Here is a 21748-nt window from a genome sequence, read left to right as displayed (position 1 = left end):
ATGATGTGAACTTCTGCACAAAACTAACAGTTCACTAGAAATATATCTGTGCATAATAAATAAATAAGCGCTTCACTACTCACTTCTTTCTTATTATGCCCTAAACAACTAAAAATCAAGATGAATGCAAAATGAGTTTGGATGTGGGTGCTTGGAGAACAGATGCCGGGACTTAGGCTGTGAATCTGAAGCTGATCCTATTCATAGCTTTGAAAAAGTGAGCACAGGCATAGCTAAAATATTCATAAAGTACCACCACATATATAAAATGTGAGTCATCTGTTTCTAGCATAAACTGTGTAGACACATTTATTTTATCTTGCATTTTGCAATATGAATCCAGTGCATGTGCGTATGTTACATGTGTAAGTCATTTGACCACTATTTCATCTTGATAGAAAACTCATTTATTCTGAATAATTTCTGCCTCGTTGGACTAAGTGTACGTTTGTAAGCAGCTCTACTTGCATTTTTTCTTCATGCCTTATTCTTACTCTGCACATTGCAAATGAGTGAGTTTGCACTTTTTATGCTCTACTTTTCTATTGACAGGCAAGGAGAGAAGGAAGATGTTGATTTCAAGCAAACGTATTTGAGCGTTTCATTAAAAACTCACGGCAATCAAATTCTCTTAGTACAATATTTCATTTGCGTTGTATCATGGTTTGCTGCATGATTCTTGCTTCTGTCTTAATATATATATGTTTCAAACTAAGAATGAAGTAAATTCCCCTAAGGGAATATTCAAGATATTCTTCGCTAGTCATACTTCACACACTTGGAATGACTCAAATCATTGGCTGGAATAATGATTCTAGACCAGAAAGCACTTATGCAGTATCTTGTGCTGTTTCAAAAGCTTTTATATGGATGAGCATGCTGCCTGCTCCTCTGTGATCTGATTAGTTATCATTCAAAGGAACACAGAAATATGAAGCCCATATAAAACCAAGCACCTTCTTATGTAAAGATACGCATTGTAGTCAATGGGATGAGACCAGTATTTGGGATACTTAGCCTCGTCATCAAATGTGTTCTTAAATGATTGTGTATCTCATGAGCTACCTAATCAGAATATCTAAATAAAGTCAGCCATCTGCTGATCACCTGTCAAGCTATGAATGCATAGAAAATTAGAATAAAAGTAGGCAGCCCAGAGTTGAGAGATTCTCCTAATCGATTTACTATGACAGAATCAACTATTCTGGACCCAAGTCTAGGATCCAACATGCAAAAATGCATGTCCTGATGCTTCATTTTAACGTTTACATCCCTGAAGAAAGTAAACGTTCTTGGTCGTCTTTACAGGATTTTACATTTCTACACCAACCGAACAAGGATGGAGAAGAGAACGAGTGGGGCTTTCAAGCCTCTCTTTAGATCTCACATCGGAGCCTGTCTGCCTTCGTTTCTGGTACGTTTCTAGTCATTTCCTTAACTTCTGGTAAAGTTTCGCTTAAATGTCACCTTTGTAAATGGCTAGCAAACTTTGATTATAGAAGCAGGCTCAAATTTCACTAAGATTTCGGCTAAAGTCTTAGTGAACACACTATTGCAGTTTTTGTTTGTTTTTAATTGCTAGAACAGCAAAGTGTTGATAGGCTCCCTAACCATTTCCCTAGAAACGGCCAACGAAAACAAAGATATTGGAAATACAAGAAAAGAGATAGAAAAAGCTGAAAGGAAATTATTCAGTGGTCTTGGAGTCTAAACATCTTTACTGACTTCCAAACTAGGTATTATATGTGTTGTGAGAATGTCTACAACTTAAGCCTTCATATCAGCAGTGGTGAAACAACAGACAAGACAGTTTTTCAAAGGAAAGGAAATTACGGGATGAATTGGAATTATGGTCAAGTCACATTAAATGAAACAGAAGAATTTAAGGTTTGTAAAAATACTTTCAATTTCTGTTTATGTTTTTTTGTTGTTGTTGGTGGTGGTGGTGGGTTTTTGTTTGTTTTGTTTTGTTAATTTGGTGAAGGTGTGAGTATATTTTAAAATGATGTGATTAAGTATTTTTGGGAGAAAACTAGGTAAATTTCTTCTTTTCTTTTCTAATCTATTTTATTTTTTAGGAGATTTCATTTCTTCACTGATTTATTAAATAACACTTTTGAGTAATAATTTGCAATATTAACTTGCCACTTATTATAGTCCATGGGACCCAGAGAAAAGAAGGCAACTTTATCTCATTTCAACAATGCTTTTTTTCTGCATTATGGTGACTTCTACCATTTCACAAACTCCACCTAGTTCAACTCAACATGTTCTAGATAATTATCTTTTCCTAATAATACATCCATGTCCATCAATATCCACCAAATTGACTCCACTCTGACTTAATCTCTGTAGATTTACTTTAAAGAGAAATTCTATGAGCCGTATCATTAGGGAGTCTCTGATCATTTATTCTGCATTAAGTTGGATTAATTTTTCCAGATAAGAATTTAATGTCTTCATTTCCTGAGGGTTGTTGCAATTAAAGTATAGGATAATGCAGCCTATTAGTTTGATCAAATTAACACTGTTTTAATTGAGTAATTTGAAACAAGTTAGTATCACTTTCAGAAGATGTATATTTGAATAGAAAACATCATCCTCAGAGGGATATATCCTCTATGACACAGAGCAATGGTTCTCAACCTTCTTAATACTGCACCCATTGATGCAGTGCCTCAATATTCTGGTGACCCCCTCCAAGCATGAAATTATTTTGTTGCTACATATAGCTATAATTTTGTTACTGTTATGAACTGTAATGTAGGTATCTAATATGTGATCCTGGGAAAAGGTTGTTTGACCCCAAAGGGGTCAAAACCCACAGGTTTAGAACCACTGACATAGATTATGGCAGTCATAAGCAGTGATTCTTGTCTGCATACTTCCTGTTATACCTTTCTTTACTTTTTCTTATTCTAGTTTTCATTATGACTTTTTCTTCTCTAATTTTGCTTGTTAATTGACAATTCAAATTTTTAAAAAAATGGAATATCAAACAAAGAAACATGAATGAAATGAGGAAATCGGTATTTCTTCAGGCAATCCTGGCCATTGAGGTTCTTTTCTAAATTCATAATGATTCATTACTTTGGACTTGGCTCAGTAAGATGCTAACACATCTCACATTCACAGTGACAGTTACTTATTCCTGATTGAACTCCTATGGTTTGGTTAACCACAGGGTAAAGGACTGAATACAGAAGTTTAAGAATAATCCCCAGCTGGGTAGTGGTGGTGTCCACCTTTAATAACAGCCCTTGGAAGACAGAGGCAGGTAGCTCTCTGTAAGTTTGAGGCCAATCTGATCTACCTAGTGAATTCTAGGTGAATTCTAGATAGCCAGGGCTACACAAGGAAAGGATGTCCTAGAGGAAAAAAGAAAAGAAATAATAATTCTCATCACACAGATTTTACTATCACATATTGTTACAATTATGTTGAATAACACTAATCTCAGGTATATGCAAAATAATGTTTAGGAGGGAGGGGGGATCCTTGGGATGTAAAAAAACCCTGAAAATTCTCTTAAAAAGTAATATCTAATCACCCCAGATAGGAAACCAATGAAAGGCCAAAGTAAGTATACCAACAAAGTCCAACTTACTGAACAAGTGAGATATATTTGGGTTATTAAAGGAATATGGGTGAGGGATTACTTATAGGACCAGGAATGCCTCAAGCAAAGGTGCATAACCAAAGCTTAGATGATGGGTCACAAAAGCTGGACACTTGAAATTAACTCCTCACAGGTTGGAGAGTTGGAGAGTGCCTTTTCCAGGCAGCTCACCTGGTCTGAGACCATCTCTCAACTGTTCTTCCTACTTATAAATCCTTGGACACGGCAAACCTAGTGATTCCCTTCAATTTGAAGAAATTCTTTTTCCTCCTCATTTATCTGTTTTATTCACTTTACATCTTTGTAGCCCCTTCCCTTCCTTTTCCCTTCTCAGTCATCCTCTCTTCCACCCTCCTCCCCTCTTTACTTTTTCCTCAGAAAAGGGGAGTTCCATTTCCCATCCACCCCAGCATCAGAACTGAAGGTGTCCACTTCCCCTTGACAGGCTTTAAGGGAATCCCATTGTGGGAAAGTGAGTCTGTTTCCAACGTAGCACCCATTTCCTTTACTAGAATACCCACTTGAAGCCTAAGCTGCCAATCAGCTACATCTTTGTAGGGGGCCTAGGTCCAGTTTATGTATGGTCCTTGGTTGATGTTTCAGTCTTAGCAAACCCCGCTGGGTCCTAGTTATTTGGCTCTGCTGTTTTACTTATGGAGCTCCTGTTACTTCTGGGTATTTTTCTCTTTCCTCCCACTGTCCTCCAAGACACCCTATGCATTGACCAATGTTTGGCTGTGAGTCTCAGCATCTGTGTTGAGGCCCTCCTGGGTAAGGCCTCTCAGAGGACAACTCTGATAGGCTCAAGTCTGCAAGCTTAGCAGAGCATCATTCTTTCATGTTGTCAGGGGTTGGCACTCTCCAGTTGGGTGGATCTTTGGTTAGGAAAGGCATTCCCTCAATCTCTGCTCTGTCTTTACCTCTGCAGATCTTGTAGACAGAGTAAATTTTGGTCAAAGTATTTATGGATGGATTGGTGATTCCCGCCCTTTATTAGGAGACTAGTCTAGTTAAAGGGTGTCTTTTTCAATCTCTATGGTCTCTGCTATGAGGAGTCTCTGCTTGAGACCCCGTCATGCCCTCCTTGGAGCCAACCCTTACTTAGGTCTCCAGCTTGTCACAGAGATGTTCCCACTCTTAGTTTCTCTTCTCTACAGGCTTCTGTCCTCTTGTCCTTGCTCTCCTCAGGTCTGATCTCAACCCTCTGAATTCTCTGTTCCCCCTTTCCTAACTTGTTTCCCCTCTTCAGTCATTACCTCTTTCTATTCTATCTCCCCTTCCAAGTTATGCTTCATCACTTGGATCCTCCTTGTTACTTATCTTCAATGGGTCTCTGCCTCATAGGCTTATCTTGTACTGTGTGTCTAAAATCCACTTAAAAGTGAGTACATACTGTGTGCGTCTTTCTGCTTCTAGATTACCTCAGTCAGGGTGATCTTTTCTAGTTCTATCCATTTGCCTGAAAATTTCATGATTTCTTTGTTTTTAGTAGCTGAGTAGTATGTCATTGTGTAAATGTACCACATTTACTTTATCTATTCTTTGGTTGAGGGACATCTAAGTTGCTTTCAGATTTTGGCTATTATGAGTAAAGCTGCTATGAATGTAGTTGAGCAAGAAAGTGTCCTGGTTGCATGGCAGAGCATCTTTTTAGTATATACCCAGGAGAGGTATACCTGGGTCTTGAGGTAAAGTTATTCTCAATATTCTAAGGAAATGCCAGATTGATTTCCAAAGTGGGTGTACATGTTTTGACTCCCACTAGTAATGGAAGAGTGTTCCCCTTTTTCAACACCCTCGCCAGCACGTGCCATCACTTAAGATTTTGAGTATGTGGCTTTATTTCTGGATCTTTGATTCAATTCTGTTGATCAACCAGTTTGTTTTTATGCTAGTACCATGCAGTTTTTATTACTATTGCTCTGTAGGATAGCCTGAAGTCAGGGATAGAGATATCCCCAGAAGTCAGAAATTATTGCAGTAGAATAACATGATATGCCTCTCTGAATTTCAGGTTGTGTTCAATGCTTTTAGAAACCCTGGTTGGAGTACAATAGCCCTGGATGATATAAGCCTAACAAAAGGAATTTGTGGCGAGAGTCTCTATCCAGAGCCAACCTTGGTCCCCACCCCTCCACCAGAGCTTCCTAGTAAGTAACCTCATTTGTTTCATTCCCTAAGTCATGATTATATATAGTTTTGGCTTATTTTTTATTATCTCAGCCTGATATAATTTCATTGGAAAATTAAAGTAAAAATAAGTTATCTAGAGACCATAAGTGAAATTATAACTAATCAAATAACTAAGTTACAGTGAATACACAGAGTCATTACTATTTGGTTGTTGACCACATTTAAATTTTTTTTTTTAGTAATTTTCATTTTTGAAATTAATGATAGTACTAATTTTTATTTCATTCTCACTAAAATATAAGCTCTGGTGACTATTGGACATGATAAATGAGGTGCTGCTGTCACTGGAGGAAGGATTGCTGGGGTTCACATTGTCTTTTTTAGGAAAGCTTTGAAGATTGCAATATCTCAGTTAAGACTGAAAATCAACAAGTCTATTTTAGAATGATTTTATAGCAAATATTAAGCCTGAACTTTTAACATACAGCCCTAATGAATGGAAAATATTTCTATCCTGGAATGATGCCTCTGTCGGTAGCTGTTTGAAGATGGTAGCTGAGCAATAACTGAGATTTTCAACCCTGCAAGAACTTTTAACTAAAAAAAAAAAAAAATAGAGCTTATGTCTAAATCTGTTCTTAGGTCAAATTGGAAAGCCTAAATTTCAAAGACACCTTTATACCATTTATCTTACCTATGCACAAGGTACACATCCTTTTACCAATCATGGACTGGATAGGCTATAAAAGGAGAACCACAGAGATATTTCTTATAATAATTCTTAATATGGTACATTACCTTATATAACACAACTACTGTCCCTGTATTAGGATATTTTTAGTGCAGGGCTATGTTTTTGAGGCAATAGCCTTCTTGTCTTATGATCATGGGAAGCTGAGAAAGCCCAATAATATACTCTGTCATATATCTGAACTCAAACACAGAATTTCCACTTCTCATTTTGTCTCACTCTTAAAATACTTAAAATACTCATAAAAGACCCCTGTGCCCAGATGTATTTGGTCCTTGTGGAGCTCCTATCTTTTCCATGTCATACTAATTCCCCCTTCTTTCATATGATTCTCTGAACTCTGCCGAAGGTTTGGTTATGAGTCTTAGTATCTGCTTTGATACACTGCTAGGTAGAGTCTTTCAGAGGCCCTCTGCTCCTGTCCTGTCACTTGTTTTCTCCTAAGTCCAATCCACCTCCCATTTGTCTTCCTAAGTGAGGATTGATCATCTTATCCCCCCCAATCATTGGACTTGGAAAGGGGCCAGGAGGACATGAGAGAGGGAGGGTGGGATTGGGAGGAAATGAGGGAGCAGGATACAGCTGGGATACTGAGTTAAAAAAATGTAGCTAATAATAAAAATTAAAAGAAAAAAATACTCAAAAAGTATGTTTTCCATTACAAGCTTCAAATTAAAACAATAAAACAAACAAACAAAAAGAAATAAGCACAAAATAGAAAAAATGCTATAACTTGAAATAACTCAAGAATCTTAAATATATAAACATTAAAATAACATCTATAATACATTCAAATCTTTTGTCATACTGGATTGAAATTAGCATTATGAATATGGAAAAAACTTGTTTAGAAATATAAAACAAATAAAGAAAGAAAGAAAGAAAGAAAGAAAGAAAGAAATGATAAAAATACGAAAGAGGTTGGCAAAAGTGCTCAGTGGATAAAGCAGGCATTGGCCAGCAAACGTGATGACCTGAGTTTGGATGTATAGGACTGATATGGAAGAAACATGGAACTGACTCCCATAGTTGTCCTCTGAACTTCGCAGCTCAACATAGAATGCATACACATGGATACATAGGCACACAGATACACAGATAAACACACACAGTGAGAGACTATATGTATTTTTTTTTGTTTTTGTTTTATTTAAGAGGCATTTTGTTTTGTTTTGTTTTGTTTTGTTTTGTTTTGTTTTTTGGCTAAGTGGCTTTAGCAAACCTGAAGTCCTACAAAAAGTGGCTGGCATTTGACATCTTTCAAAATTGAGCTGTCATTAGAGAACGACATAGTTTATAGTGGCCTCATGATACCATCTTAACCGTTCAGTATAACCCCCAAAGAAGCCTAGTCTATACTCTGCTGGCATATTGACATGTTTAGATGTTTTCTGAGTTCTGCAATATTTCCATCATTTGTTTAACTTATAGATATTTGCTCTGTGAATGACACTGTCAGCGAACCTTAAGAGATATCAATGCATGGAATTTTATGAAAGAAGGGGGAGATAGAAAGACCTGGAGAGGACAGGAGCTCCAAACGGAGACCAACAGAAATAAACAAACAAACAAAACTGGGCACAGGGGTCTTTTCTGAGACTGATTCTCCAAACAAGGACCATGCATGGAGAGGACCTAAAACCCCTGCTCAGATGTAGCCCATACACTCATTCCAAGTGGGTTCCCTAGCAAGAGGAAAAGGGGCTGTCTCTGGCATGAAATCAGTGGCAGTCTCCCTGATCATCTCCTCCTCCTTTGGAATGCAGCTTTGCCAGGCCACAGAGGAAGACAATGCAGCCAATCCTGATGAGACATAATAGGCTATGGTCAGATAGAAGGGGAGGAGGACCTCCCCTATCAGTGGACTAGGGGAGGGACATAGAAAGAAAAGAGGGTGGAATTGGGAGAAGACGAGGGGGGTAACTCAGCTGGGCTACAAATTGTAATAAATAATAATAATAATTAATAAGATGCAAAAATAGGTATCAATATAGTTTTGTGAATTTTTTAATATGATATAAAATTAAATATTTAAACAATTTACTATTTGTGGTTAATATGTGAGAAAGTGGTAGAAAGTGTGAGAAGAACGAGGTTTAATTAAGAAAATGTGTGGATGAAAGTGGTACTTACTGCAAGAGAGGGAGAAAACTCTGATAGGACAAGACAACATTGCAGTAAATTCCGGTAAAAACAGAATTTGTGGGTTTTCTTTCTTTCTTTCTTTCTTTCTTTCTTTCTTTCTTTCTTTCCTTCCTTCCTTCCTTCCTTTCTTTTTTTTCTTTCTTTCTTTATTTTCCAGTTCTGGGAGTGGAGTAAAAGACCTCTGACAAATTAGGCAAATACATGAATGTGTTTCTCAACATATGCCCAATTCAGCCTGCCTGTGTTTCACTGTATGTTTGGTTTCTTGTATCACATAAATTAATAACACCTAAACATTATTAGACATGTCTGTTGATTATTTTCATATTTATCTTTCGGTTATAGAAACAGTTTTTGAAATAAATATTTTCATTGGAAATAAATCTTGGGATAATAACAATATGAATTCAATAATTTGGAGTTGGTGGCATTTAAAGATAGCCTTCTTATTTTTACTCTGTATAGGCCCTCTATATTTATAGGATATGATATTTTATGCAAAATTCGATGTTCAGAGTTCTCAAAATCACTACTTGTTTATGAGTAATTACTCTGAACCATTTTTTTTGTTGATTTAGAATGGCAATCATTTAAAATCATAATTTTCTTCAGTCAGTCTGCCCCTTCTATTACCCACTAAATAAGCCAGATTTTTCTAAGATTCCATAGAACAATCTCAGATACTCCATGTTCAAAGTATTAAATCACATTACTTAAATTATAAAATCTAAAATAACTTTTCTTTTAATATTGCACATTACATAAGCGATTACGATATAGTTACTCATGTTAAAAATCTATATTCTGTTCATTTTCATCATATCTACTCTAGCCACTGAAAGAAAATATCTCAATGTACTGGCATCTATGCATATTTAGCATTGGGGAAATTTTACTGTTAAATTAACCTTTCTTATAATAAGATAGAAAATTAAACTTTGCCCAGAGTGTGCTTGTTCCACTTTCTAAGGGGTTCACTTCGAGCCAATGTTTGGCATAGCAGAAAATGCTGATTACCGACCAAGGCATGCAGAACAACATTGTTTCTAATGCCCTTTGCAGTTGGGTCAATGGAAGCCCTATTTGTGCAGAGCTATGGTGATTCCAGATCACTGATTTGTTTAAGCAAAAATAAAAGAAAGCCATGGTTGGCTGGCCAAAACCTCCCTTTCACTCTTTACAGAACAGTTAAATAGGAAAATGTCATCAGGTGAGTGAATAATAAAACTTTGTGCCTATTCCTTCCCTGAGGTTATTTTTAGGTCTAGTTTTGTGAATACTCACAATGCAGGGATCCCTCTACTGTGTGACTTTGGTCTCTGCTCCATCAACCCTAGAATGGCATCTGTGATGTTGATACAATTAATTTCTATATGAGTACTGTACTGAGAGACATTTACAAAGGCTAATATTTGCCCAAACATCATACAAATCTGAAACTCTGTAATGAAATATGGTAAGTGTAGACATGCCAGGCCCAGGCTGATTTCTGGTGTTCTCAACTAATTAAGGAAAAAGTGGCTTTAACCATTTTTTAAATTTTTTATTTAACTTTTATTAATTCTACTTTATTCATTTTGTATCCACCCATAAGTCCCTCCCTCCTCCCCTCCTGGTCCCACCCTCCCCCCCCTTTTTGCATGCATGCCCCTCCCAAGTTCACTGATAGGGGAGGTTCTCCTCTCCTTCTTTCTCACAACCAAAATTTCCCACTTCTTACATAAAATTCCATTCACTCTGCCTATCAGTTGGCCATCAGGCTCAGCATCTGCTTTGACAGTCTATACTGCAGAGGCTTTCAGAGGCCCTCTGTGGCAGGTTCCAAGGTTGTTTCCTGTTTTCTTCTTCTGGCATTCAGAGGCCCTCTGTAGCAGGTTCCGAGGTTGTTTCCTATTTTCTTTTTCTTCTGATGTCCATCCTCTTTGCCTTTCAGGATGGGGAATGTACATTTTAGTTACGGTCCTCTCTTTTGCTTAGTTTGTTTAGATGTACAGATTTTAGTGGGTTTATCCTATGTTGTATGTTTATATGAGTGAGTATATACCGTGTGTATCTTTTTACTTCTGGGACAACTCACTTAGGATGATACTTTCCAGGTCCCACCATTTACCTGCAAATTTCATGATTTCCTTATTTTTCATTGCTGAGTAATAGTCCATTGTATAGATGTACCACAATTTCTGCATCCATTCTTCAGTTGAGGGGCATCTAGGCTGTTTCCAGCTTCTGGCTATTACAAATAAAGCTGCTACAAACACTAAGTGCCTTCAAGAAGAAATTCGAGACAGCTCATTCAAGCAACTTAATGGCCCACTTAAAAACCCGATTTAATGTGTCTGGTTTTATGTTGAGGTCTTTGATCCACTTGGACTTCAGTTTTGTGCAGGGTGATAAATATGGATCTATTTTCATTTTTCTGCATGTAGGCATCCAGTTGGACTAGCACCATTTCTTGAAGATGCTATCTTTTATCCATTGTATGGTTTTGGCATCTTTGTCAAAAATCAGGTGTCCATAAGTATGTGGGTTTATTTCTAGTCTTCTGTTCGGTTCCACTGATCCACCATTCTGTTTCTATGCCAGTACCATGCAGTTTTTATAACTGTTGCTCTATAGTATAGCTTGAGATCAGGGATGGAGATACCTCCAGAAGATCTTTTATTGTAGAGGATTGTTTTAGCAATTCTGGGTTTCTTGTTATTCCATATGAAGTTGAGAATTTTTCTTTCCAGGTCTGTAAAGAATTGTGTTGGCAATTCGATGGGAATTGCATTAAATCTGTAGATTGCTTTTGGTAAGATGGACATCTTTACTATGTTAATCCTTCGAAGCCATCAGCATGGGAGATCTTTCCATCTTCTCATATCTTCTAATTCTTTAGAAGATTAACATCTTTACTATGTTAATCCTTCGAAGCCATCAGCATGGGAGATCTTTCCATCTTCTCATATCTTCTAATTCTTTCTTTAGAGACTTGAAATTTTTTTCATACAAGTCTTTGACTTGCTTGGTTAGGGTTACACCAAGGTACTTTATGTCATTTGTGGCTATTGTGAAGGGTGTTGTTTCTCTAATTTCTTTCTCAGCCGTTTTGTCTTTTGTATACAGGAGTGCTACTGTTTTTTTTTTTTTGTTTTTTGTTTTTTGTTTTTTTGAGTTAATTTTACTCTGACAGAGGTCATGAATCAAATAGACCTCACAGACATTTACAGAACTTTACACCCAAACACAAAAGAATTTACCTTCTTCTTAGCACCTCATGGAACCTTCTCCAAAATAGACCACATAGTTGGTCACAAAGCAAGCCTCAACAGATACAAGAAGATTAAAATAATCCCTTGTATCTTGTCTGATCACCATGGAATAAAGCTGCACCTCAACAACAACAGAAATAGCAAAAAGCCTACACACACATGGAAACTGAACAACTTGTTACTAAATGACAGCTGGTCAGGGAAGAAATAAAGAAAGAAATTAAAGTCTTCCTAGAAAACAATGAAAATGAAGACACAACATACCCAAACTTGTGGGACACAATGAAAGCAGTGCTAAGAGGAAAGTTCATAGCACTAAGTGCCTTCAAGAAGAAATTCTAGACAGCTCATTCAAGCAACTTAATGGCCCACTTAAAAACCCTAGAAAAAGAAGAAGCAGACACACCAAGAAGGAGTAGACAGTTGGAAATAATCAAACTCAGGGCTGAAATCAATCAATTGGAAACTAATAAAAAACAATTCAAAGAATCAATGAAACCAAGAGCTGGCTTTTTGAGAAAATCAACAAGATCGACAAACCCTTAGCCAAGCTAACTAAAAGGCAGAGAGACACCACCCAAATCAACAAAATCAGAAATGAAAAAGGGGACATAACTACAGATACTGAGGAAATCCAAACAATCATTATGACTTACTTCAAAAGTCTATATGCCACAAAATTTGAAAATCTAAATGAAATAGATAATTTTCTTGATCGATTTGACCTACCAAAGTTGAATCAGGACCAGGTAAATCAATTAAATAGTCCTATATCCCCCAAAGAAATAGAAGCAGTCATCAAAAGTCTCCCATCCAAAAAAAGCCCAGGACCAGATGGTTTCAGGGCGGAATTCTACCAGAAGATCTTCAAAGAAGAGCTAACTCCAATTCTCTTCAAACTATTCCACAAAATAGAAACAGAAGGAATATTACCAAACTCATTCTATGAAGCCACAGTCACCTTGGTACCTACACCTCACAAACACTCAACAAAGAAAGAGAATTTCAGGCCAATCTCCCTTATTAACATTGATGCAAAAATACTTAACAAAATACTTGCAAACCGAATACAAGAACACATCAAAGATATTATCTACTATGATCAAGTAGGCTTCATCCCAGGTATGCAGGGGTGGTTCAATATACGGAAATCCATCAATGTGATCCACCATATTAACAAACTGAAAGAAAAAAAAACACATGAAAATCTCCCTAGATGCTGAAAAAAAAGCATTTGACAAAATCCAACATCTATTCATGTTTAAAGTATTGGCTTTAACCATTTTTTCCCATTTTTTTAACTTTTATTAATTACATGTTATTCATTTTGTATCCCCCCATAAGCCCCTCCTTCCTTCCCTCCCGGTCCCACCCTTCCCCCCTTTCTACATGCATTCCCCTCCCCAAGTCCACTGATAGGGGAGGTCCTCCTCTCCTTCTTTCTGATCTTAGTCTATCAGTTCTCATCAGAAGTGGCTGCATTGTCAGGGTTCTAGGTTATCTCCATGGATAATCCTTGGTTGGAGTATGATTTTCTGGGAAGTTCCCTGTGTTCAAATTTTCTTGTTCTGTTGCTCTCCTTGTGGAGTTCCTGTCCCCTCCACCTCTTACTATTTCCCACTTCTTACATTTTAATGGTCACTATTTAAAAAGAAAAAAATCTATTGTGTCCTAGTTTAAGCCGTTTTTTAGGTTCTTAACATACAGGAAGAGTTAATCTGAAAACAATTTACTACACAACCATGCAGAAATCAGTCAGTATTCATGCTTTTTTATTCCCTGGAGACCAACAATCTTTTTTATTCCCTGGAGACCAACAATCTATGACATTTGTTTAACTATTCAACCCCGCGAACACACAAGTACTCACTGCATTCACAGACTCCTTCATCAAAGAACTTTTTCCTATCCTGTTTTGTTGTCATCACTCTACCTTTAAAACAAGGAGCCTCATGTAGCATTATCATTGATTAACATTTTTAACCACAAATTAAATTTAACATTCATGAAAAATCACGTCAACCAATTTTTCATGATTTTATAAAAATATTTGAAAAAATAAAAGAAAAAATCTTTGATCATAAATGGTTACAATAATGAATGAGATTTATTATTTTTCAAAAATTTGGCTTCAAATTTTCATGTGAGATTTAATTTTGGTTTATAACCTAAGCTTATTAACATGTTTGATATAAAATTGAAAGATTTATTACTTATTGCTAAAATAATACATGATAATTGAGGATGTTGGAAATTGTGTCACGTAAATTCGAAATGATTTATCATATTCTAAGTCGCATCTGTTATTTCCCTCGTCAAAGAGTACCAAGCAGAAGCCTATTAGTAATTGAAATTATGTCTCCATTTCTTATTTTATCTTCTTTCACCTCTGTTCAACTTAAATTCTATTACTGTGAGTGAAAGTTAGACCCTCCCACTCCTCCAGGACACATAGACACATCTCTCACTCCTACATAGACACATAACTTATAAGTGTCAAGCTTAAGCAGATGTTACTCACAAAATCACCCAAGGATGAATTCTAACCTTGAAAACATGGAGAATACGACATATACACATTGTGATAATGAAACTCCCTGTAACACAGTAAGAGATTTATCAAAATACAAACAGTTGAAAGAACAGAACTAAGAATACTAACATGTGAGAATTTGATACTGTTCATGAAAATCCCCCAGGCCTTTTTGCCTGCCTTATTTTCATTGCCTGTTCGGGCATCAGTTATTCAATAGCATAGCATAGCTGAAATTACTAGAATCGTGTGTCATGAGTTTATGGTACTTCTCCTATCAGGTGCTACCCCACACTATGGCATCACTGCCGTTAAAAGAAGTTGTGTTGTAATGTCTACAATGGGGCAAAGTGATTTCCTAATTGCCAGTAGTCATTAACACAAAGGCACCCCATGAAGCAACTTTCATCTAAAGATCAGAGGAATTCTGCTGGTCAGTTACTGGATGTGAAATTATAATTTTATTATCTTTCAAAATGGGCATCTTAAGCACCTTAAGGAAATTACTTTCACAAGATTCCTTCTTGCAGCCTAAGTGCTTAGTGAATGTCCTGCCAGATTAGGACAATTACAACTGACATAATTTTAGTTCTAGTTGTGAGTTCATTAAAATCCTATCTATTCATCATTACTGCATAATGCATTGCTTAGATTCAGTTACATAAAAATTTAAACTCTTCACAAAATATTACCTACGTGTCCTTAGCAGTGTTTGCTTTAGAAATTCTCGATTCTTTCCATAGAAATGGGAACATAGGAATGTGCACATGAAAACACACTTGTGCACAATTTACCACAAAAAACATACATATATACATATACATGCATACATGCACATGCACACATACATACAACACATAACACATACAAACTGAAACACAATGATGCCTGTGCAAATTACTCACACATAAACACATGTGCATACACAAGTTCACACATAAGTATACATGTACTCAAAATATACACATTCACACTTATGAATATATAATATAGATATTTAAACTCAAATTGTCCATATGTCAACACACCCACTAACTGAAATATGCACTAATGAACACACAGACACTCTAACATGAATAGAGATAAATGTAATTATGTACAAATTCACACAAATTTGTACTATACACATTCACATAAACACACATATATGCAAAAACATGGTATCACATAAAACACAATCATATACTTAACTATCCCACTCTGAATTCTAATTTATTGAGAATAAAAAAAAATTCTACCCTTATATGTCTTCACTAGTGTATAGGAAAATATCCCATACACTTAAATCAGATAACTTACAAATTTTAACTCATTTTTAGCTATCACAGTAGTAACAGGGATTAAAATTAATGTCCAAAAGTAAAATTAAGATTCTAAAAATATGTCTACATGTAGAAAATGCAAATGGATCCATACTTATCACCCTGCACAAAAGTAAAGTCCAAGCGGATCAAAGACCTCAACAGTTAGACACACTGTTACAAGTTAAAGTGGGAAAAGCCTTGAACAAATTCACACAGGAGACAATTTCCTGAACAGAACACCAACAGCACAGGCTGTAAGATCAACAATCAATAAATGGGACCTCATGAAACTGAAAAGTTTCTGTAAAGCAAAGGACACTGTCATCAGAACAAAACAACAGCCTACAGACTTGGAAAGGATCTTCACCAACCCTACATCTGACTGAAGGCTAAAATCCAGGAGATAAAAAGAACCCCCAAATTAAACACCAATAAACCATATAAGCCTATTAAAATGAGATAAAAACTGCACAGAGAATTCTCAACAGAGGAATATTAAAAGGTGGAGAAACACTAAAGAAACTCTCAACATCCTCAGTCATCAGGAAAATGCAAATCGAAATGCAGACTCTCAGATAGCATCTCACACGTGTTAGCATAGCTAAGATCAAAACCTCAAGGAATGACACATGCTGGAGAGATTGTGGAGAAAGGGGAATCCTACACCATTGCTGGCTAGAGTGCAAATTTATACAACCACCTTGGAAATCAATCTGGCACTTTCTCAAAAAAATGGGAATAGTGTTATTTCAAGACAGAGCTATACTTTTGAGTTACCTCACTCAGGATGATCTTTTCTAGTTCCATCCATTTGCCTGCAAATTTCATGATTTTATTGTTTTTAACAGCTGGGTGGTATTCCATTGTGCAAATGTACAATTTCTGTATCAATTCTTTGAAGGACATTTAGGTTGTTTCCAGATTCTGGCTATTATGAATAAAACACAGATGGTATATACTCACTTATAGGTGGATACTAGCCATATAAAATAGAATAAACCTACTATAGTCCTAAAGAAGCTAAACAACAAAGAAGACACTGGGGAAGAGGCTTAATCCTCATGCAGAAGGGCAAAGAGGGTAGACATTCAAAATAGGAAAAAGGGGAACAAGATAGGAGCCTTCCACAAGGAGCCTCTGAATGACTCTACCCGACGGGTATCAAAGCAGTTGTTGAGACTCGTAGCCAAACTTTGGGCAGAGTGTGGGGAATCTTATAAAGAAGGGGAAGATAGAAAGACCTAGAAGGGAAAAGTGCTTCACAAAGAGACCAACAGAGCCAAAAAATCTGGGCCCAAGGGGTCCTGCAGACACTAATGAATCAAGCAAGGAGCATGCATAGAGAGTACCTAGACCCCCTACTCAAATGTTGCCCATGGACAGCTCAGTATTCAAGTGGGTTTTTTAGTAAGGGGAACAGGAGCAGTCACTGGCATGAACTCAGCTGCCTGCTCTTTGATCACCTCCCCCTGGTACAGCCTTGCCAGGCCACAGAAAAAGAGGATCCAGACAGTCCTGATGAGACCTGATAATCTCTGTTCACATAATAGGGAAGGAGGTCCTCACCTATCAGTTGACTAGAGGAGAGACATAGTGGGAGAAGAGGGAGGGAGGGTGAGACCAAGAAAAAATGAGGGAGTGGCAACAGCTGAAATTCAAAGTAAATAAATTATAATAATAATAATGATATCAATAATAATGATGATGATGAAAAATAATAAAAAAGACATAGCTATACCATCCTGGGTATATATCTGAAAGATTCTCAACCATACAACAAGGACATTTGCTAAACTGTTCATAGCAGCTTTATTCATATTAGCCAGAATCTGGAAACAACCTAGATGTCCCTCAACAGAAAAATAGTTACAGAAATTGTGGTACATTTACACAGTGGAATACCACCCAGCTGTTAAAAACAAGGAAATCATGAAATTTGCAGGTCAATGGATGGAACTAGTAAAGATCATTCTGATTGACATAGCCCAGATGAAGAAAGACACACATGGTATATAGATGTTTATAAGCGGATATTAGCCGTATAATATGGGATAAACATACTAAAATCTACAGACCTGAAGAAGCTAAGCAACAAGGAGTAGCCTAGGGAAGATGCTTAATCCTCATATAGGAGTGAATACAGTGGATAAAGAAGGACACAGAGGGGACAGGAGCCCTACAAGGAGACCAACAAAGCCAAAAACAGCTGGACCCAGCAGGGACTGCTGAGACTGATGCATGAACCAAAGACCAAGCATAGAGAGGACCTAGACCCCCTGCTCAGATGTAAACCTTAGCTCAGTCTCCATGTGGATCTACCAGTAAGAAGAGAAGAGATATTTTCTGACATGAAATTGTTGTCCTGTTCCTTGATCCTTTCTCCCTGCTGTGTCCTAGACAACCCACAGAGGAAGAGGATTCAGGTGTCCTGATGGGACCTGGTGGGCTAGGATTAGACAGTAGGCGAGGAGGATACCGCCCCCATTGGTGTACAAGGGAAGAGAGATAGAGTAGGCAGAGGGAGGAATGGTGGGAATGGGAGGAGGTGAGGGAGGGGGCTACAGCCAGGAAACAAAATGAATAAATTATAAATAATTATAATAATAGGGATAAGAAGAACTAGAAGATTAGTCAGAACTAGAAGATTTCTAATAAATTTTAATTTAGCTCTAGGAATACCAATGGAACCTTGAAAATATTAAGTAGCAGATGTAACCAGAAAAGAAAATGAAAAATTATTGTTTTGTGTTTTGGGGAGGTTGTGTACAGGCTCTCATGGTGCTGGCCTAGAATTTCAAATCTACCCGCTTTCTTGTTCTAAGACCTGGGATCACAGGTGTTCATCAGCATAATTTCCCTCGAAAGAATTACTAAACAAGAGGAGAAAATTTCCTGGCTACCAAATGTTTCCTGGCTACCAGGTGTTTCAACATTTAGTGACATTTTCACCTAATACTTTAAGAATAATGGATTTCTTTAAGTCATAGAAAATTCAGAGCGTTAGATCAGTGACTTTCCATCATAGCCCTTCTAGGATGGTGGCAGAGCTGGGATTTGCTACATTATAAACACTCATGTTTTTTCTGCAGCTATTATTATTTTCCTTGTGTTTCACAGAATGTTTTCCCTTGATCAAACAAATATGGGCAATCCTAAACACTATTACAGTCTCCTGAAAACTTATAAAGGCAAGAAGATTGTAAAGTTTTTGAGAACTTTTGTAGACACACCAGTGTACTAACGTCATTTATCTAGCACGCTATACAAAGTGTAAAATGAATCTGTCAAAACTAGCATTGTAGGAACTGTAATTGTACAATGTCTGACATCTAATAGAGCCTCTGTGGTGTGGGATTGGTGCTGTTAATGATTCTTTCCTAATCTCTTTCAGCTGACTGCGGAGGACCTTTTGAACTATGGGAGCCAAATACAACATTCAGTTCTCCAAACTTTCCAGACATCTACCCTAATCAAGCTTTCTGTGAGTCTTTTCTTTCCCAGGTTATCGAAGAAAATGTAAATAACGAGGCTAGTTCGTCTTGAAATAGCAAAGTAGACTGTGAATTTGTCAAATGGGCACATTAACCTATCTCTCTATGAAATAATTCTTTAATTATTTCTTTAATTTATCAGAGTATTTATAATTACATCATTTTCTGTTTTGCTTTTCTCCCTCCAAACCCTGCCACGTACCCTTCCCTGATTTCCTCCTTTTAAATTTATGTCAAAGACTTTCTTTTTTTTTTGTTTGTTTGGTTTTTTTTAATTTTTTTATTTTTATTATTAGTTATATTTTATTAACTCTGTATCCCAGCTGTATCCTGCTCCCTCCTTCCCTCCCAATCCTACTCTCTCTCCCTCATCTCCTTCCTGCCCCTTTCCAATTACACTGATTGAGGAGGACCTCCTCCCCTTTCATCAACTTTCATTGCTAACTTTTTAAGTGAAGTCAAACTAATGATGTTCACCAGGAATGATTTCAGTCAATTCTTTCAATTATTCTTTGAATCATTTTACTATTGCAATTGGAGCATAAAAACATAAAAGTAATGCCCTTGATGTAGTCAACTTTGCTCCAGATATTTATCTCTCGTCAATTTCCTTGCACATGATATAATTCCTGGAGTAAATACAGCAAGTTTGCAGTTTCATAGAACAAAGCCAATGGAAAGATTAAAAACAGCCAGTGTAATATCTTCATATTTAGAAAACACATACTAAACTCAGAAAAGAATATAGCCAGGATAACATGTTTAGACTCCTATCACAAATGAGGTAATAATATGGGATGTTGAAATACCTAAATTTAAACGTACCATAATTTCAGTATCCATTCCTCCATTGAGGGACATCTATGTCATTTCCAGATTCTGGCTATTACAATAAAGCTACTACGAACATAGTTGGGCAAATGTCCTTGTTATATAGTTGAGCATATTTTGGATATATGATTAAGAGTGATATAGCTGGATCTTGAGGAAGCACTATTCCTAATTTTCTGAGAAAGCACCAGATTGATTTTACAAGTGGTTGTACAAGTTTATGTTCCCACCAGCAATGGAGCAGGGTTCCCCTTTCTTCACATCCTCTCCAACATGCATCATCCCTTGAGTTTTTTATCTTAGCCATTCTGATGGGTGTGAGGTGAAATCTCAGGGTCGTTTTGACTTGCATTTCCCTGATGACTAAGGATGTTGAGCATTTCTTTATGTGTTTCTCTGCCATTCAATATTCCTCTGTTGAGAATTCTCTGTTTAGCTCTGTACCACGTTTTTTATTGGATTGCTTGGTTTGCTGGTGTTTAACTTAAGTTCTTTAAATATTTTGGCTAGTAGCCCTCTGTCAGATGTAGGGTTAGTGAAGATATTTTTTCCAATCTGTAGGCTGACATTTTGTTCTGATAACAGTGTCCTTTGCTTTACAGAAGGTTTTCAGTTTCATGAGGTCTCATTTATTGATTGTTGATCTTAGAGCCTGTGTTGTTGGTGTTCTGTTCAGGAAGTTGTCTCCTGTGCCAATGAAGGTGGCTTTTTCCCACCTTTTCTTCTAATAGGTTTATTGTATCCAGTTTTATGTTGAGGTCTTTGATCCACTTGCACTTTAGTTTTGTGCAGAATGATAAATATGGATCTATTTGCATTTTTCTACATGTGGACATCCATTTAGACCAATACCATTTGTTGAAGATGTTATCTTTTTCCATTGTATTTTTTTGGCTTCTTTGTCAAAATCAAGTTATCCGTAGGTGTGTGAGTTTATTGCTGTGTCTTCTATTCTATTCCATTGATCCTCCAGACTGTTTCTCTGTCAATACCATGCTGTTTTTATTACTGTTGCTCTATAGGATACAGAAATTGTGGCACATTTACACAATAGAGTACTACTCAGCTATTAAAAACAAGGACATCATGAAATGTACAGGCAAGTGGTGGGAACTAGAAAAGATCATCCTGAGTGAGGTAACCAAGGAGCAGAAAGACACACGTGATATATACTCACTCATAAGTGGTTATTAGACACAAAATGTAGGATTTAATACTAAAATCTATAGTCCTAAAGAAGCTAAACAACAAGGAAATGTTAGGGAAGATGCTCAATCCTTATTCAAAAGAGCATATACTATAGACATTGGAAGCAAGAGAAGACAGGTAATGGGAAAGAAGTCTACCACAAAGGTCCTCTGACAGACTCTACTGATTAAGGTATCAAAGCAAGCTGAGACGCAGCCAAATTTTGGTCAGAGTGCATAAAATAAAAAAGTGTCAGCACATTGCATTCTGATTGAGGCAATGTTTGATGAGAACTGAATAAGAGTGAATGGTATAGTAATCAGGGTTATAGTTTCTGGAGATCAGCTGCATGTAATAGAAAATAAAAGCAGAGTCAGAGAAGAGTCAGAGATTGATGCTGCCATTACCTAAGATGGAGAGAAAAGACCCAGAAGTTTTCCAAACAGACAGCCGTGTGTGTGTGTGTGTGTGTGTGTGTGTGTGTGTGTGTGTGTGTGTG

At 36.9% G+C, this 21748-nt stretch overlaps 1 protein-coding gene across 3 annotated transcripts in view; it reads left to right on the top strand.

The window, feature by feature from the left end:
• Tmprss15 (transmembrane serine protease 15) overlaps positions 1-21748 on the top strand; it is a 121058-nt gene that overhangs the window by 53806 nt on the left and 45504 nt on the right. For all 3 annotated transcript variants that reach the window (XM_055617822.1, XM_055617823.1, XM_055617821.1), the window contains 4 exons: positions 1309-1414; positions 1737-1887; positions 5634-5769; positions 19131-19220. In XM_055617822.1, coding sequence (XP_055473797.1) covers positions 1309-1414; positions 1737-1887; positions 5634-5769; positions 19131-19220 — 483 coding nt within the window. The remainder of the gene's footprint in view (positions 1-1308; positions 1415-1736; positions 1888-5633; positions 5770-19130; positions 19221-21748) is intronic.

Source organism: Psammomys obesus, unplaced genomic scaffold (assembly GCF_907164565.1).
Source record: "Psammomys obesus unplaced genomic scaffold, mPsaObe1.curated_primary_1811, whole genome shotgun sequence".
In the NCBI taxonomy this organism is placed as follows: domain Eukaryota; kingdom Metazoa; phylum Chordata; class Mammalia; order Rodentia; family Muridae; genus Psammomys; species Psammomys obesus.
This window is presented reverse-complemented; position numbering and strand designations above follow the sequence as displayed.